The sequence below is a fragment of the Mustela lutreola genome, chromosome 11 (assembly GCF_030435805.1).
Source record: "Mustela lutreola isolate mMusLut2 chromosome 11, mMusLut2.pri, whole genome shotgun sequence".
In the NCBI taxonomy this organism is placed as follows: Eukaryota; Metazoa; Chordata; class Mammalia; order Carnivora; family Mustelidae; genus Mustela; species Mustela lutreola.
The window spans coordinates 55,216,210-55,233,905 of NC_081300.1; the positions used below are offsets into that span (position 1 = coordinate 55,216,210).

Consider the following 17,696-nt stretch of genomic DNA (forward strand, 5'->3'; position numbering starts at 1 on the left):
CTAGCACCGTCACTGTCTACGTTCCTGAGCTGATCTTGACACAATTCCATTCTCAATTTGCACACTATTCAACAGAACCACCCCCCCCACTTTTTGCCCTAATGGCGTGGATCTGCTTATGGTCTTTAGGAGGTTAGGATAGGAAACTGCTGGAAACTTTGCAAATGTTGCCTGTTCACTCTCTTGTTACTTTGGTGGCACTTAGCCACCAAACAGCCTATGGTTTACTTCTGTTTGCTCTCCTCCCCTCCTCTTCCTGACAGTATACTCCATGCAGGGATGGGGCAGTTGTGTTCCCTGCCATATGCTTGGCACCTGCCATACCACTCAGCCACAGTAGAAGCTCCACATGCATCTGCTGAACAAATAAATGTTGATGCAATGAGTGAATCAACATGCCTTCTGCCAACTCTTCCTGCCTGAGTTCAAGACTTCAGCCCGCCACTTTACTAGCTTGGGCCATGTTCTTACCACCAAGTGAAAGCTTACTGAAGACAAGGATTTTTGTCTGCTTTGTTCTAGCTGTATCACTAGAGTTTGGAATACAACTTTTGTAAGTATTTGTTCAAAGGGTAAATGTTGAATGAGTGAATGAATGAATGAATGAATGAATCCAATTTCAGGAAGTAGCTATAGTCAGGATCCCAATTCTGCAAGGCTAAGTGTCATTCAGGCATTCATCTACCATAATCCAGTTCTATTCTGACCTAATCTTGAGTCTAGAGGAGGAAGAGGTATGGAAGAGTGAGCAGAGCAATGACCCAGAAGTCAGAGGGCTTCAAGTGAACATTCATGACAGTGTCAATAGGGAACTCAATTCTTTGGCTCTGGTAATCTTATTTCTCTGTTGAAGAAGCAGGACTACATGATCTTGGGAGTACCTTTCCACTACAAACCCCAGGATTGTCATAACCCACTAGAGGTCCCTCAGAGTGTGCCTGGAGGTGTGGAGAAGGAGGGAGTTTGTCTGGATCGTGGGGGGTTTCCTGTCTAGCCACAACCTGCACAGAGGGTTTCCTGGGTGTCCAGGAAAAATCCTGACATTTGACCACTGCTAACTTGATTAAGCGATGTAACTGCATTTCAGATGCAGAGGAAGAGTTCAGACTAAATAAAGGTTCAAATTTCTATTTTGGGGGCAAATGTGTGTCGTACATACAAAATTAGAACTGGCCCAGTTGCAAGACATTAAATTCAACAGTTTTTATAAAAATGGAAAAGATATCAATAGTTTCTATTATGGATCAGGCCCAGTCATACTTTCTATATATCTATATTCAAGATCTACACCTCATACATTATATTCATCTCGCAGATGAGGAAATTGAGACTTTAAGACACAAACTAATGAATACAGCTGAACCAATCAACTAAGATTTACTAAGAACCTATAATGTGACCAGGAATGAGGAAAAAAACAAAAGCATAATGAAAACTGGTTCATACACTGTAGCAGCTTCCTGTTCTTTTGAGAAAATAAGGCATACATATAAAGTAAGCTCTAAGAAGGCCCATGTAGACACAGACAAACAAGCTATTGATGTGTAGTATAGACCAAAGCATAAAGGAGTGAGGAGTGTTAAGAACAAGGAATGGGACTATCTCTTATTGGATCCATATCCTCAAACCTACCAAGTCCCTGGCACAACGCAGCTGCTCAAAACCTATTTAATTGGTTGAGTGCCTACTGAGCATCAGGCATTATACGAAGTGTCAGGAATACAGAAATGTGTACGATGCGGTCTCTGACATCAAGAAACTCATATGGGCTGGAACTGCTGCAGAAAACGTTAAGGATACAGCTGAGCCTCTGAGAAGGGAGAAAATGCAGGTGGGAGTAGATAAAGTAGGAAGAATGGGAACAAAGGCACTGGCCCAGGAATAAAAACAATATTGTGGGTGATTATAGGGAGTGAGTGGGATACTGAGTGGGCTTTATCTCCCCAAGCAGAGAATTTATGTGGGAAGTTGTAAGAAAAACATTGATGGATTAAGGAAAACCTAATGACTAGGAAGGTTGATATAGGAAACAACAGACTAACACTGTTTTAATTCTGAGAATGGACCCCATAGCAGGTATTTATGGGGCAGCTAATTTGAGTAGTGGAAATAAACTAGCTGGCTCACGGCAGCACAATTTATTATGAGGATCATTAAGGAACTATTTCACTACACGCCATTCTCTCTGATTACCATAGCTTCCTCAGCCATTTTTATTATCAGTATAGGCCTTAGGGAAGTTCATAAAATTTATAATATAGAAGGCATTAGGGGAAAGAAAAATGAGATTTACTAGGCATTTTCTTAGGGTTTTTTTTTTGAGAGAGAGGAAGCGTGCATGGAGGAGGGGCAGAGGAAGAGAAAGAATCGTAAGCAGCCTTATGCTCAGCAGCACGGAGGGAGCCTAATGGGGGCTTGATCTCATGACCCTGGGATCATAACCTGAGCTAAAGGCAAGAGTCAGATGCTTAAATGACTAAGCCACTGAGGTGTCCTTCTTAGGTTTTTCTTAATAGCAATGAGTATGAATACGACTGAATATTAACAATGGTGTTCTACAAATTATGTAAATTAGAATATGTTAAGCTGCTTTGGGGAGGCAAAAGAAGTTATTAAAGAATACTTAGGTGGCTGGGAAATGCTGGAAAGAAAATGCTCCACTCAGACCCAGGGAAGCCAGCTAACAGATAATAAGGGGGGAGGGGACAGTTGCATTTCAAAGTAATTTCGATATGATGAAACTGTTTTAATGAGTATAATTTTACTCCCATGTTGCAGAGAGAGGCCTTTAGTTTATTATAATGAAATGTGTTCAAGATAGAAGATATTGTATTATATATACTATAAATAAAAATAAATAGTTTGGGGGAAATCATGGTAAGATTCTTCCCTTCCAATCGTTCTGTTTTCAAGAAATAAGAAATAAATGCATCACCAGATGACCCTGAAAATCACAGACACAGTAGAAAGTCATCTAGACATAAATTCAGCCAAACCCTTCAGAGCGTTAAGCTGACATTCTTTTGCTAGTCTAACGTAGTTGAAATGTGTGTAAGATTTGGAGTCAGGCCATTCTAGACCCAAATCCTAACTTTCTTACTAATTGTCTGTGCGATCCTGCCAACTCTGCCCAATCTCCTGAACCTGCAGTGTCCACATTATAAAATCAAAATAAGAATTACTATAAATAGGGTTGTTGTAAGGATAAAATTAAACTAACATGATGCATACAGACTGTTTAACACAATGTTTTGTGGCCCAAAGTGTGGGTGATATTAATATTAGATAGTTATTATTACTGATACTTCTAGTGTTACTATTATTAGTTTACTGAAACAGGAATATGCTGGATTGAAACAGAACACCTATATTTGGGTCCCAAATCAGTTATTATTAAGGATCTCAATTTCCTCACCTATAAATGGCAATACTATGCTGACAATAATATCTGTTTTGTCTAAATCACAAGATTATGGGAAGCTTCAAAGGTAATTTATGTGCAAACTATAAACTGTCAAAAATATCCCCTTTCCTCTAGAGTAAGTATATACATAAATGAAAGAAACTCAAGTTCAAGATCATTTGCCTGTACTTAATGCACCAGGAATGTAATACTTCTCACTCTATTAGCATAAAGGGAAAATGACAGTCTTTCAGTAATGAGGGCCTATTGTGAGACTGGGTCTTTAAGAGTTGTGTTAACATATAATATTACTTCCATTAATGTGAATCTTGTAAACATCTAGTAGTATATAATCTACTCAATTTTAAAACTTGACCTTCTATTCAGAAAATGTGAACATAATCAAATGATTTACTAATAAACTCCCTCTACCAAGATTAATATGGAAACAAATACACTTCTAAAAAGTAATTACAAAACTGGGATGCAGTTAGGAAAAAGACAAAACTCCCTAAATTTCTGGACAGCACCTAATTGATTTGGGAAAAATGTCAAGAATTAATTTTACATTTTGCACTTGAGTTGTCAGAAGTCTGAGATTCTAAAGTGACAAGTGTTGCTGGTATAAGCAATTACAGAAGGCCTGTCGGTAGCTCAGTGATGTATTTGTGGATGGATGGATGGATGGGAGGGGGATGGAAACTGTAACTCTCATTTTCACTAATTTATCCCCCATTCTTATCCTTGGACGTGAGCCAGGTGAGAATCATTCCCAACAGATAGAAGGAAGAGATTGAATTTAAATATCCTCCACCTATATCTACTGTTTTGTGATTTTTAAGAGCAATGATTTGGGTTAGAGCAAACTCAGCCTCAGGAAACCACAACAAGTAAACTGTAAAGAGAATTAAAATATATTTTTTTTCTGCTCAGAATTAGTGTTACATATGATTCCTTGATGATTTCTTTGCTCTGTTCTTCCCTCTCCCTGGAATTCTAGACCATGAGCAGGACATCATAGAGATTGGGGTAGAATCAAAGTGGGCACTCCAGCCAATACTGTGCAAGCATTGTCATGAGAGCTGATTAAATGAAAAGAAGTGGACTGGGACTGGAGCACAAGGAGGGCTTTGGTCTTGAGACTGGAAAACAAAAGAAGGCTTAAGAAGGGATTCAAGATGTGCACGGTATGACTCCCCTCCCCTCGCCCCGTTATTTACACAGCACTGGGCGTACATGAAATAGGATTCCACAGGATAGGGTCATGTGTCATTTTTCTATGTGGTAATCAACTAACGTTCTCTACTTCTTCTTTCTATCTGTAGTAATTATGCTTATCTGATCTATTTCAGTGTAAATCCCCTTCAAAATGGTAAAGCATAGAATAATGTATTGAAAAGAGTAAGTTCTGGGGTGCCTGGGTGGCTCAGTGGGTTAAAGCCTCTGCTTTCGGCTCAGGTCATGATCCCGGGGTCCTGGGATCAAGCCCCACAAGGGACTCTCTGCCTAGCAGGGAGACTGCTTCCCTTCCTCTCTCTCTGTCTGCCTCTCTGCCTACCTGTGATCTGTCAAATAAATAAATAAAATCTTAAAAAAAAAAAAAAAAGAAAAGAAAAGAGTAAGTTCCAAAGAGGAATTCAAGAGAGAAGAGGCCATATATCTGTGTTTGCTGAAAAGAAAGGCTTAGCTAGCCTCAGAGAATGTGGCGGTTTAACAGTTTGTGTTTTTTTTTTTTTTTTTTTGGAGGTGATTCAAAGATCTGTTTTGTCTCTCTGACTTTTGACACTGAGGATGAATGTCTAAAATGTTTACAAGAGTCATGAGCTAAGTTTTTATTTGGGAAATAAAAAGGTAACAGAACAGAAAGAATATGAGCAAAAGGATGTACTGATCTCTATAATTCTGGGATAAATAAACACCATTCCTTGGAAAACAGTTTTTTAAAAAGGAAAAAGTTCTCCCTCAACTAGGACACGGAAAGGATGCTGGAGCTCTCAACTACTTACAGTTGTAAACAGTGTGGGTGGGAAAGAGGCAGTAAAGAACAGCTAGACCCTATGAAGTTTCAACAAGAGAAGTGGGCGTCTAACAAATAATAAAAAATGCACGACACAGCTACGAAAATAGGCATGCGTATCTATAGGAAATAGATGGTGCAGTAAAGGAGAGGTAATCTGCACAGAGGTGTGCAGAAGCAAAATCAACTACTCAACAAGAAGGAAATGCCACCCAAATACGCTATACCAACATTTGCTTGAAAAAACAAAACAAACAAAACCCACACTTCGCACCAAACTCTCCCAATGAACAGGCTGAGAGGGAAGCAGCAGCCTCGCTGGGACTGAAGGCATAAAGGGGCAGAAAGTTGTTTCAGTGGAAGCTCAGACTCCCACATGATGAGAGGCACCTGCTTCTTCCTTCCACCTAGGGCTGAGTGAAAAGGGCAAGGCTCTGGAGGTTGGGAAGAAACAGCAGCCCCCCTCAGGTAACCGTTCCTTCAGAGCTCAGGGAGTCTGCAGTCTCTGAAGGGCTTGAACAGGAGTGCCTCTGCCTGCAGCATGGTCTTTAAAACACCCGCTTCTCGCTTCTCTGACCAGCCAGTGTCTGGTCTCCCACTATTTCCTGAGTGTCAGATTTTTCTATGTTTATAATTCCTGCCATAGGTTAAAACATATAAAAAATAAGGTTGCATTTGCAGCTCCCTAGAAAACAGTAACATGTAAATGAAAACTGGAAATTGTTGCTTCAAGCGGTAAGTTCACATTTAAGAACCAAAGGATCACGTGTTACCAATGAATCAACAGGGAAACTGTTCCGAGTTAGAAGAAATCACATCGGAGGGGCACCTGGATTAACAAGGACAAGGCAGATATCAGGCAGGACAGGAAATCCTGGTAGGATGGAGCGGACGCTGTACTCCACGTCCTAAAGAGTCCATCTCTGAAACCATCCCACAGAACAAAGATATTTTCAAGGCAAAAGCGAATCTTAGGGAATTTTATAGATGAGATGCGCTTTCTTATTGCTCATGTGTAACATGTACATCTAGAAAGACGTGAATCTAAACTTTTGAAAACAAAGACATAAAAAGTATTTTTTTAAATGAAGACTAAACCTTAGATGAATCCCATGAGCCAGTGAACAACCATTTCAAAGAAACACAAGGAACTAGGTATTATTATTAAAAATGTTGTTCTTTTACTCTTCTACATGGTTCACTTTCCGGTTTACATTTTCAAAAGTTCCTTACCTGGGCTGACTGTTCACCATTTCATGTTTTCCATTGAAGTTCAAGCCACAGATGTTCTTCGGTTTCGAATGTGAAGAGTCGGGTTCCAAATTTGCCTGTGTTTGTTCTCTCAGACGATCATGAAGAGTTGCCTCCTTTTTCAGGTTCATGTCTGAATACGGGCAGCCAAAAGCACTGGTTTGTATAAAAACGAGCATACAGTTGTCAGTTTACAGCAGTTGACCGGGAATCCACCACCACAGAGACAGACTGACATTCAAATTTTAAGAACTGGAGGGAGGCCTTCTTCTTCCACTGAGGACACCCTAATAAGCTTCCTTTAATACTGCCCTTCAAAGAACTCTCAAGTTCCAGATCACAGACACTGGTTCCAGAGAATGAAAGGTATAGTCATCTGCTATAGACATCCAGTTTTTACTATTTTAGAAACCTAAACATCTAAGAATAATGTAATAATGTGCTTCTGGGAGAGCAATGGAAATGTTATGTAAACACTTGATTCAAAGTTTGTATCTTCTGATATGTATGCCCTGATTTGATTACCTACATCACCAGATACTATGGGCCATGAAAAATATTCACCATTATCAGAAAATAGTATGCTTTTCTTTCTCAACGTTCATGTATCTAGAAATACTATATCTGTATTTCTGCTTAATCCTCCTGAAACCTGCTAGAAAGTGTTGTGTTTGAATGTGAAGGAACACCTGAGATGAAAGGCAGAGACCAGAGAAAAGACTGAATCCTCCATCTTGGATGTTTGGAGCCTAACTGGCAATGAGCTACTGGGACACATGATCTGATTCTTTCTACAGACTGGTAGTCTCCATCGGATTTCTGTGCCTGCATCCCTGTCCCCAAAGAAGCCCCAAACCTCTGCTGTTTCTTAGAGGAGTGAGGGAACCACTCTCAGGGAAAGCCCAGGGGTGATGGTCAGCTGCAGGCAACCCCAGGGGAAAGTATTTCATTCTCAAGCTTCTGTTTCTCTCCAGTTACATGGGAAAATCAGATTCAGTTCCAAGGGGTGCTGGGACCATGACAAATCTCGCGCACGCACGCACACACACACACACACACACACACACACCCCAACACAGTAGTTGTTATTATTATCATAGTGTTATCATCCTCTCCATCTAGAGAAGCAGAGAGTCAAATGCATCGGTATCTAGGCAGTCTGGTCTTTTTGAGGAATTTGCTTCCAATTTACTGTATATTTGCTGACATATGATGCATAATAAATTCTTTTTGGATGCATGAACATTTTCTTTTTTTAAATTTTAATGGCATGATAAAATCAGGGACCAATGCAGTTCATCCTTTATTTTATTTTATTTTTTTAAGATTTTATTTATCTGACAGAGATAGAGAGATCACAAGTAGGCAGAGCAGCAGGCGGAGGTGGTGGTGGAGAGCAGGCTCCCCACTGAGCAGAGAGCCCAATGCGGGGCTTGATCCCAGGACCCGAGATCATGACCTGAGCCAAGGGTGGAGGCTTTATCCACTGAGCCACCCAAGTGCCCCCTTCCTTTATTTTCAAGCAGATGGAGTTTTCCAAGGACAGCCCATATACAATCTAACCCCAGAAGGTCTTTAGTATTAACCTATATCTAGAATTGATCTTCTGGATGACATCAGCCTGCCCAACAAGACAGAGTGAATCTGAGCGGGCAGTAGAGAGGATAAGCAGCCTTTGCTACACACAAGAGAGTCCTCTCTATATGCATGTTCAGTAATCTGTAATACTTGGTGCTGATTTATTGGTTTATTCAGTTACTGATTCAATAATCCATTAGCTGAGCATCTGCTACATCATAAGAATTTTAGAGAAACCCAGTGAAGAAGTTAACATATATTTATAAATATAATTTATAATAATAAAACCAAAAAAGCTATCACTACTGAGTGTGTACTAGATGACCACTAAAAATCAAGATTTAACATAAATTATTTCTACATTTATTACTAAATACTCAGATAATATTAATAAAGTTATTGTGCGGGTAAGAAAACAGTCACACACAGGATAAGCCACCTTCCCAAAGTTGCTTGGCACTTTCTTGTGAAGCCTCAAAATAGATCACTTAATAATTAGCACCATGTGAGGTTTTTCACATCACCGAAAGAAGAAACAGGAAAGAAGTGTGGTATAATTCTTGTGCAAAGAGAAGCCGAGGCAGGTGTTTACAGGGGAGAACAGCACCCTGTTCGCTCTGACTAATGGCTAGAGTATGCCCGCAGCCACTACAGTCCTGTGTGAGAAGCTAAGATGTGATAAAGAACTGTTTCCAATAACAGCACAGAGGCAGTAACTGTTGAAGCTGCAGCATACAAGATCTAAGGGAAATTCTAGAAAGAACTCTCTGCAGATAAAAGTTGAAAGCATGAGGCTATCCCAAGAGAAACTAGGAAGTGTTTATTTCAAGCACAAATAAGTTTTCATTAAGATACTATGATTCAGAAGCTCTGCTATCCATCTAATACATATTCTCAAATTGAGACTTTTAAATGACGTATTAAGGTAATGAATTTTCTTAATTTCGCATCATCCCCCAACCTGATTTGTGCTGCACGGCACTGATGCTCTGTCCCCCAGCCTTATTCGTCCAGCAGTGTAGACAGCAGTCACAGACGCTCCTGTTCGGGACTTGCTTCAGTGGAAAGAAATGTGGGTTCCCTCAAACTTCACTCATCAGTCAGTCCCTCTAATCATTTTGTCCCTTGCCTGTTGCTTCCTAATTCCATTCCAGCCCCTCCGTGTCTCCAGAGGTGAGGAATGGAACACCGGGAGTGTCGTCAGGGTGCCACACATCCTGATTCCACCAGGCAGGCCCGGTGACACCCCACCTCCAGGCTACACGGATCGGAATGAAGTGTGAAGTGCAAAAGAACATATTAAATGGCAAAACCAGGTGTGGCCTGCTATGGTGAAGAACTCGAAAGATGATGGTGATGGGACACGGAAGTACAAGAGAAGAGGGGATGTTAACATCTCAGCTAGAGCAGTCTGCACCCTTTCCAACCTGCTATTGTGCCATGAACCCATTTCCGTACTGTGACACCATGCTTACTTGTGCTCTTTGGAGAGAACACAGTTGTGTGAATGATACGGGATCCCTGGCTTTGGCCTGCCTTTCTGCAAATGCAGAACCTTACTCATGTGCTTGTGCGTGTGTCTACAGTTAAAAACCCACTGAGTTGATTGTCCTGGGTGTGTGTGATAAAAACTTTTATTTTTTTAAAAAAGTATTTCTTTTTTTGAAAGATTGTATTTATTTAATTGAGAGGGAGAGTGCGAGAGAGCAGGAGCAGGGGGATCAGCAGAGGGAGAGGGAGAAGCAGACTCCCACTGAACAGGAAGTCCAATGTGGGACTTGTTTCCAGACCCATGTTTCAAGACCCATGACAAAGCTTTTTAAAACTTATTGTGGTTTAGTTAAATATTGAGGAGGAAAGGAGATTCTGAAGATAAAGTCTCATTAGAAAACTGTTGACATAAGCTGAAATTTCTATAGCCTAACGCTCTGTCGGTCAAGGCAAAATGTCAGCTTCTGACTGATGGGAAAGTAGTACATTCAAATTTGAGCTCATTAGGACCATGATAGCAGGTGTAGAAACTGCGGGCTGAGGGGGAAGCCCTGAGCAGCAGTATTGTGTGGAAGATGCGGCTTCTTTGACCAAGCGGACTATTTTCCTGGCCTTCCTTAGTGAAGGGGGTGTTTGCTATGTGCAGGAAAAGGAAGAAGAGAGAGCAGAAACTAGTCAGTTGACCCATATGAAAGTGTAGTTTCTTTTTTTTTTTTTAAGGTTTTATTTATTTGACAGACAGAGATCACAAGTAGGCAGAGAGGCAGGCAGAGAGAGAGAGGGAAGCAGGCTCCCCACTGAGCAGAGAGCCTGATGTGAGGCTCGATCCCAGACTCTGGGATCATGACCTGAGACGAAGGCAGAGGCTTTAACCCACTAAGCCACCCAGGCACCCCGAAAGTGTAGTTTCTAAAAGACAAAGGCAGTCAACTATCTGAATTTCATATGGTTTGACCAAATAGTTGGTAAAGAAGAGCTACAAGCTCACCAATAGCACCAAGGCATATGAACAGAAGGTAAACACTAAGCAAAGCAAAAAGTACCAGATAGTTGCAGACAAGTTTTTAAAAGGATCTTCTAACAGATCTAAAACCGTGGTCCTAACAGTCTTCTTCATAAATAGAAACATAAAAATGATGACAATTAAAAAATACTAGTTTTAGGACACCTGGGTGGCTTAGTCAGTTGAGCGTCTGCCTTTGGTTCAGGTCATGATCCAGGGTCCTGGGGTCGAGCCCTGCATCTGGCTCCCTGCTCAGCGGGAAGCCTGCTTCTCCCTCTGCCTGCTGCTCCCTCTACTTGTTCTCTCTCTCCTTCTAATAAATAAATAAATAAAATCTTTAAAAATAAAATAAAATAAAATAACTAGTTTTGCTTTTCAGATTATTTAAGCATAATATTAATATCTAAGAATAAACAGAAAAGTAAATTAAATTTTATCAGTATACATGTTTTTTTCTTTAGGAAAACGTCCTGTACTCCTTTTAAGAGGAGCATTCCTGACTGCCTTCGAGCTGCAATGGTGGAGGGCTAGACGCAGCAGAACCTGGCAGCTGAGGCTGAATCGCTGCTTTGTGTGTCCTGCCCAGGAGGGCCCTCAGCCTTTGAATTTTCCTTCCTTTTGTGCACAGGTTGGTGAATTTCCCGACATTCCCAGGACCAATACTGATCCGAGGCCAAAGATAATTTGCTAAACCCTGTTGTTCATTGTAGGGTTCAAAGGTTCCCACCGGAAGCAGTGTCCAGTGCTGACAGCTGTGCTCATGCTCTGTTCATGAGTCTAGGCAGTCTCGTGGGCTCCAGATCTCCTAAAGAGGCACATGCCTCTGTCCTTGCTCTTAAATGCCTTGTCTTCTGCCACAGCTAGAATTTGGGGGCCCTACTGGGACAGAAGTCCTATGTTCCCATTTTCTTCTCGATTCCTTCCCAGGACAGGATTTCTGCATCTCAACCCCAACCCAGAAGTGGGGCTGCACTTGGGAGATATCACCTGGCCAGTCCTTTACGTGCTCCTCATCCTGAGTTATTCTCTATTACTGAGCTTCGCTCTCTAACTGGGGTCCCTACCTGCATCATGGATTCTCGCATCTGGCCCCAATTCTGAGTCTATTTTATATTTTTTTTTTTTTTATATTTTTTTTTTATTTTTTTTTATTTTTTATAAACATATATTTTTTATATACATATATTTTTATCCCCAGGTCTGTGAATCACCAGGTTTACACACTTCACAGCACTCACCAAATCACATACCCTCCCCAATGTCCATAATCCCACCCCCTTCTCCCCAACCCCCTCCCCCCGGCAACCCTCAGTTTGTTTTGTGAGATTAAGAGTCACTTATGGTTTGTCTCCCTCCCAATCCCATCTTGTTTCATTTATTCTTCTACCCACTTAAGCCTCCATGTTGCATCACCACTTCCTCATATCAGGGAGAGATGATGACTGCTAATCACCAACTCCGGTTCTGCTTGTTCTACTAGATCATCATCTTGTATCAACCGTGTGTTCATCTTCTCATACCCAAGCTGCAGATTTGGTTCTTGCTTCTCTGACTACCCTGTTCTGCTGAAAATAATGGGCCATGCTCCACAAGATCCTAGGCGGCGGCCAGTTTGGGCCCTAAGGTTATAACTGAGTTGTCTCGACTTACATATTGGTAGCTTCCCAACCAGTGTCCCACTGCACCCTCAGGGCAGCCAGGAGGGGCCAGAGTCCCAGGTCAGTCCTTCCAGCCTTGAGCAGCCTCCTCTAAGCTCTAAATTCCTTCTCATTCCCAAGTACTGATTATCATTTTCTCTCTGTGGCATGACATGAAAATGTTGGGAAGCATGACAAATTTCAGCAAAATAGCAAAAATGAAATAGCCCCTTCAGTGCTGTACGCCCAGACATAAATAAACACCAACAACACAGAGGTCAGCAGTATTTCAGGAAGAGTGTCAAATCACTGACAATCTTTCTCCAATCCTGAAAAGTGAAGTTGCCAGAAACAGACAATAGCTCCCAGGAGAAGCCCTTCTCTAGGTATAAGCCCTCAGCTAGGCAAAATTAGAGACAGTTCTCTAATGCAACTAACCTACCCCTTGACGAGGCCTACTGTGTTTTAGATTTTAGTCTCAATTATCTTATAGGCCAACTATATTCTCAATTTCCTACCATGACCTAGAAAAGATGACATAGATAAATCATATCTGAGCAGGGAGACTAAATTCTAAGTCTCTTCATCTATCTTCAAAAGACAAAGAATTACTTGTGGGACTGGGTGGAGACGTCCTATTTGGAAGCATTCATGGAAGAGATGGTCTAAGGGGTCTGCCTCCCCAAAACAACAGGCAGTGGGGAGGCTCTCAATGGCCGCCACCGTCAGATCCTATGAGAGGCCTCAAAGGAGGCGCAGAGAAAGGGGGGTCAGCGAGGAAATGGGAAGGAGCTAGAAAAATAAATGCTTCCTGCCTTGCGATTCAGCCTTGGGCCCTGAGGCGACAAGAGCCATCCTGGGACAGGTGCCTCTCATCACACGCGGGTCACGTAGAAAGAGCAACACCTCCCCGCCCCGCCCCTCACTGTTTCCCAGTCCACTCAGTACAGTTTGTTCTCACTGTTATTTGACTTTATGAAAATAAGCTATTCCTGAGGCACCTGGGTGGCTCAGTGGGTTAAGCTGCTGCCTTCATCTCAGGTCATCATCTCAGGGTCCTGGGATCGAGCCCCGCATTGGTCTCTCAGCTAAGCAGGGAGCCTGCTTCCCCCTCTCTCTCTGCCTGCCTCTCTCCCTACTTGTGATCTCTCTGTCAAATAAATAAAATTTAAAAATCTTAAAAATAAAAAAGAAAAGAAGCTACTCCTTTTCAGTCTTTAATACGTAGGTAGTCTAAACTTGCACAGCGTAAGAATGAAATGAACATCTTTTATTCTCTCTCTTTTTAAAAAGATTTTATTTATTCATTTGACAGAGAGAGAGATCACAAGTAGGCAGAAGCAGGCAGAGAGAGAGGGGGAAGCAGGCTCCCTGCCGAGCAGAGAACCCGATGGGGGGCTTGATCCCAGGACCCTGAGATCATGACCTGAGCTGAAGGCAGAAGCTTAACACACTGAGCCACCCAGGTGCCCCAAACATCTTTTATTCTTAAGAAAATACTGATATTTTGGCCAAATGGCACTGAAAAGCATGATAAATGATGAAATGCATTTGTTGAAATTATGGAATATGTCTAATAGTCTCTACAGAAACTTTTAAAAGCTAATGACTTAAATTGTTGATGATTTGTTTCTATGAGGATGAAAGGCAGGCACAAATACTCAGGATATTCATCACTACCGCTGACCAAATCAACTAAGTAATTTCTCAAGGCCAGAAAAAAAAAGGAACAAGTACAAATGATATATGTTAGAATATAGACCAGGGAGAAAGAAACAACATTGTCTAATATCAACTGAGGAGGTAACACAATTTCTATTATATTGTTCTCCAACACAGAGAGAGGCAAAAATCAACTGGTATAGCTATGAGATTCTAAGGTCTTAAAGCTAATTTTCTTCAAATTCAGGTGGTTTTAAAATGAAGTTGCCCCACTACAATACAATACAATACAATACAATACAATGTAATACAATACAATACAGTAAAATAAAATGAATTTGCCCAGGATAACTTAGGGGTAAATTTTCTCTGATTCTGACTAGTTTTTTGCCCAGAAAATAGATGATACCATCACTTAATTGTCATTAAAAGTATTAGCAAATTGAATGCACATAGTAAGCAAAAAGTATAAATATTTAAAACAAAAGTTTCATAAGTAGAGTTAAAAGAAATTGACAGCTACAGAACTCAGAGTTCAAAAGGTTGGATAAAATACATTTTGTTCTAAAAACACATTTCTGCGGGGGTAATGCAGCCTCTGAAGTCAGGCTAGATATTATGAACTTGCTAAAATGGGCAGTTAGGAAGTTGAAAGAGAATTACTACACCCATGGAGCACTGTAATCGGTTTAGTTGAGTGCCGAGAAGCACAGGTTTAAGAATCAGAGGAAACTGGATTCAAGTTTCCAGCGTCACAACCTCGGGCAAGCTATTCAATCTCTTTTTTCTTTTTCACTTCATCTATAAAATGGTGATGACACCTTTCTTACAGGGATTTTTGTGAAAACCAAATGAGTCAAATCAAGCGAGCTCCTGGTATCATGCCTAACCCAAATTTAATGCTCATGAATTTTTAATTTTTAAAGGTCTATTCTGATGCAAAATATAATAATAATGATCCAATTTATTATATTTTAAGTTCTATAATTTTTATTTGGTTCTTCATTGCTTAGAGCAACTTATTGAGGTATGGCTGACACATAAAAAGCTATACATATTTCAAGTAAACAAACGAGCCATTTGGGATAAGTAAGTATACATCTGTGAAACCATCACCACCAACAGGGCCATAAATATACACATCACCTCCCAAACTCCTCCTGCCACATTTAGTATGTGTTTATTTTTCAGTGGTAGGAACATTTAATGTAAGACCTACTCTGTTAGAAAATGTTAAGTGTACGTAACAGTATTGGCTATAGGCACTGTGCTTTGTATAGTAGATCTGCAGGATTGATCTTGCCTAACTGAACTTTGTACCTTTTAACCTTTCACCTCTCCATTTCCCCTACCCACCAGCCTTCAGCATCCACCATTCTACTCTCTGCTTTTATGAGGCTATTTTAGATTCCACATAAAAGCAGCATCAAACCATATTAGTCTGGCTTATTTTAGTTGGTATAATGACCTCCAGGTCCATTCATGTTGTAAATGGCAGACTAATTTTCTGTTGTATGTACATGTCACATTTTTTCAATCCATTCATCCATTGATGGACACTCGGATTGTTTCCTATATCCTAGCTATTGCAAATAATGTTGTAATGAGCAAGGGAGTGCAGGTATCTCTGATTCTGATTTCAGTTCCTTTGGATAGACATCCGATTCTGATTTCAATTCCTTTGGATACACACCTGAAGGGAGATTGTGGGGTAATATGGCAGTATTGTTTTTAATTTTTTGTGGAAATTCCATACCATTTTCTATTGGGGCTGCACCATTTCACATTTGTACAACAATGTACAAGGATTCCCACTTCTCATCCTCATCAATACTTGTTATTTAATTTTTATTAAAGTCATCCTTACTGACGTGAGGTGATACATCATTGCAGTTTTAATCTGCATGTCTCTGATGATGAGTGATGTTGAGCACTTTTCATGCACCTGTTGGCCTTCTCTGAGTCCTCTTTGGAGAAATGTCTATTCAGGTCCTTTATTTTTAAATTGGGTTATTTTTGTGTGTGTGTGATTAAGTAGTATGAATTCCTTACACATTTTGAATATTAATCCTTATCAGATATGTATGGTTTGCAAATACTTTCTCCTATGAAAGCTGTGCTTTCGTTCATTTGTGGTTCCTTTGCTGTGCAGAAGCTGTTTGATTTTATGTAATCCCATTTGCTTATTTTTGCTTCTTTTGCTTGTGTTATTAGTATCACATCCAAAAGATCATTGCCAAGACAAATGTCAAAGAACTTTTTACCCATGTTTTCTTCTAGGAGTTTTAAAGTTTCAAGCCTTACATTTAGGTTTCTAATTCATTTTGAGTTGATTTTTGTGTATGGTGTAAGAGTTCAGTTTCATTCTACATGTAGATATCCAATTTTCCCAATGCCATGTCTTGAAGAGACAATCCTTTCTCCATTATGTAATCTTGGCACCCCTGTCAAAGATTAGCTGACCATATATATGTCGGTTTATCTCTGGGCTCTATTCTGTTCCATTACTCTGTGTCTGCTTTTATCCCAGTGGCATACTGTCTTGATTACTGTTTTAATGGTATTATAGTATAATCGGAAGTCAGGAAGAGTGTACTGTGTACAGCTTTGTTATTCTTGCTCAGGAGTGTTTTGGCTACTCAGGGTGTTTTTAGTTCCATATGAAATTTAGGATTTTTTCTATTCCTTTGAAAAATTATATTAGAATTTTGATAGGGATTGCATTGAATTTGTAAATAGCTCAGAGCAGTATGGATATTCTAGCAAAATTAATTCTTCTAATCCATGAACATGGGATATCTTTCCATTTATTTATATCTTCTTTAATTTCTTTAATTAGTGTTTTATCATTTTCATTATACATATCTTTCACCTCAGTGGTTAAATTTATCCCTAAGTACCTTATCCTTTTTGATGCTGTTGTGATGTCTTCTTAATTCCTTTTTCAGATAGTTCATCATTAGTATATAGAAACAGTTTTTTCAGTGTAGTTTTTAGGTTTTTCCATAGGTAAGATCATGTCAACTGCAAAAAGAGATAATTTTACTTCTTCATTTCTGATTTTTAAAAAAGATTTATTTATTTATTTATTTGACAGACAGAGATCACAAGTAGGCAGAGAGGTAAGCAGAGAGAGAGAAAGGGGGAAGCAGGCTCCCCGCTCGGTGGGGAGCTTGATACGGGGCTTGATCCAGGACCCTGGGACCATGACCCGAGCCAAAGGCAGAGGCTTTACCCCCCTGAGCCACATAGGCGCCCCTCTTCATTTCTGATTTAGATGACTTTTAATTGTTTTCTTGCCTAATTATCTGGGCATGCCTTATAGGACTCTGTTGAACGCCAGCAGCAAGAGTGAGCTTCCTTGTCTTATTCCCATCTTAAAAGAAAATCTTTCAGCTTTTCACCATGACTGTACCTGTGGACTTGTCAGGTATGATCTTTATTATGTTAAGCTACATTCCTTCTATTTGTTGAGAGTTTTTATAATAAAAGTGTGCTGAATTATGTCAAATACTTTTTCTGGATGTTATCATATGATAACATATGATTTTTATTCTTCATTCTGTTAATGTGCTTCACAATTGTTGATTTGCATTTGTTGAAATATCCTTGCATCCCAGAGATAGAGCCCACCCAATCATGGTATATGATCAT

The 17,696-nt window shown here is 40.2% G+C and overlaps 1 protein-coding gene across 5 annotated transcripts in view; it reads right to left on the minus strand.

Annotated features, from left to right (window-relative positions):
• Nucleotides 1-17,696, minus strand: part of L3MBTL4 (L3MBTL histone methyl-lysine binding protein 4) — a 452,666-nt gene that overhangs the window by 111,850 nt on the left and 323,120 nt on the right. For all 5 annotated transcript variants that reach the window (XM_059139212.1, XM_059139210.1, XM_059139213.1 and 2 more), the window contains exon 15: nucleotides 6,654-6,827. In XM_059139212.1, coding sequence (XP_058995195.1) covers nucleotides 6,654-6,827 — 174 coding nt within the window. The remainder of the gene's footprint in view (nucleotides 1-6,653; nucleotides 6,828-17,696) is intronic.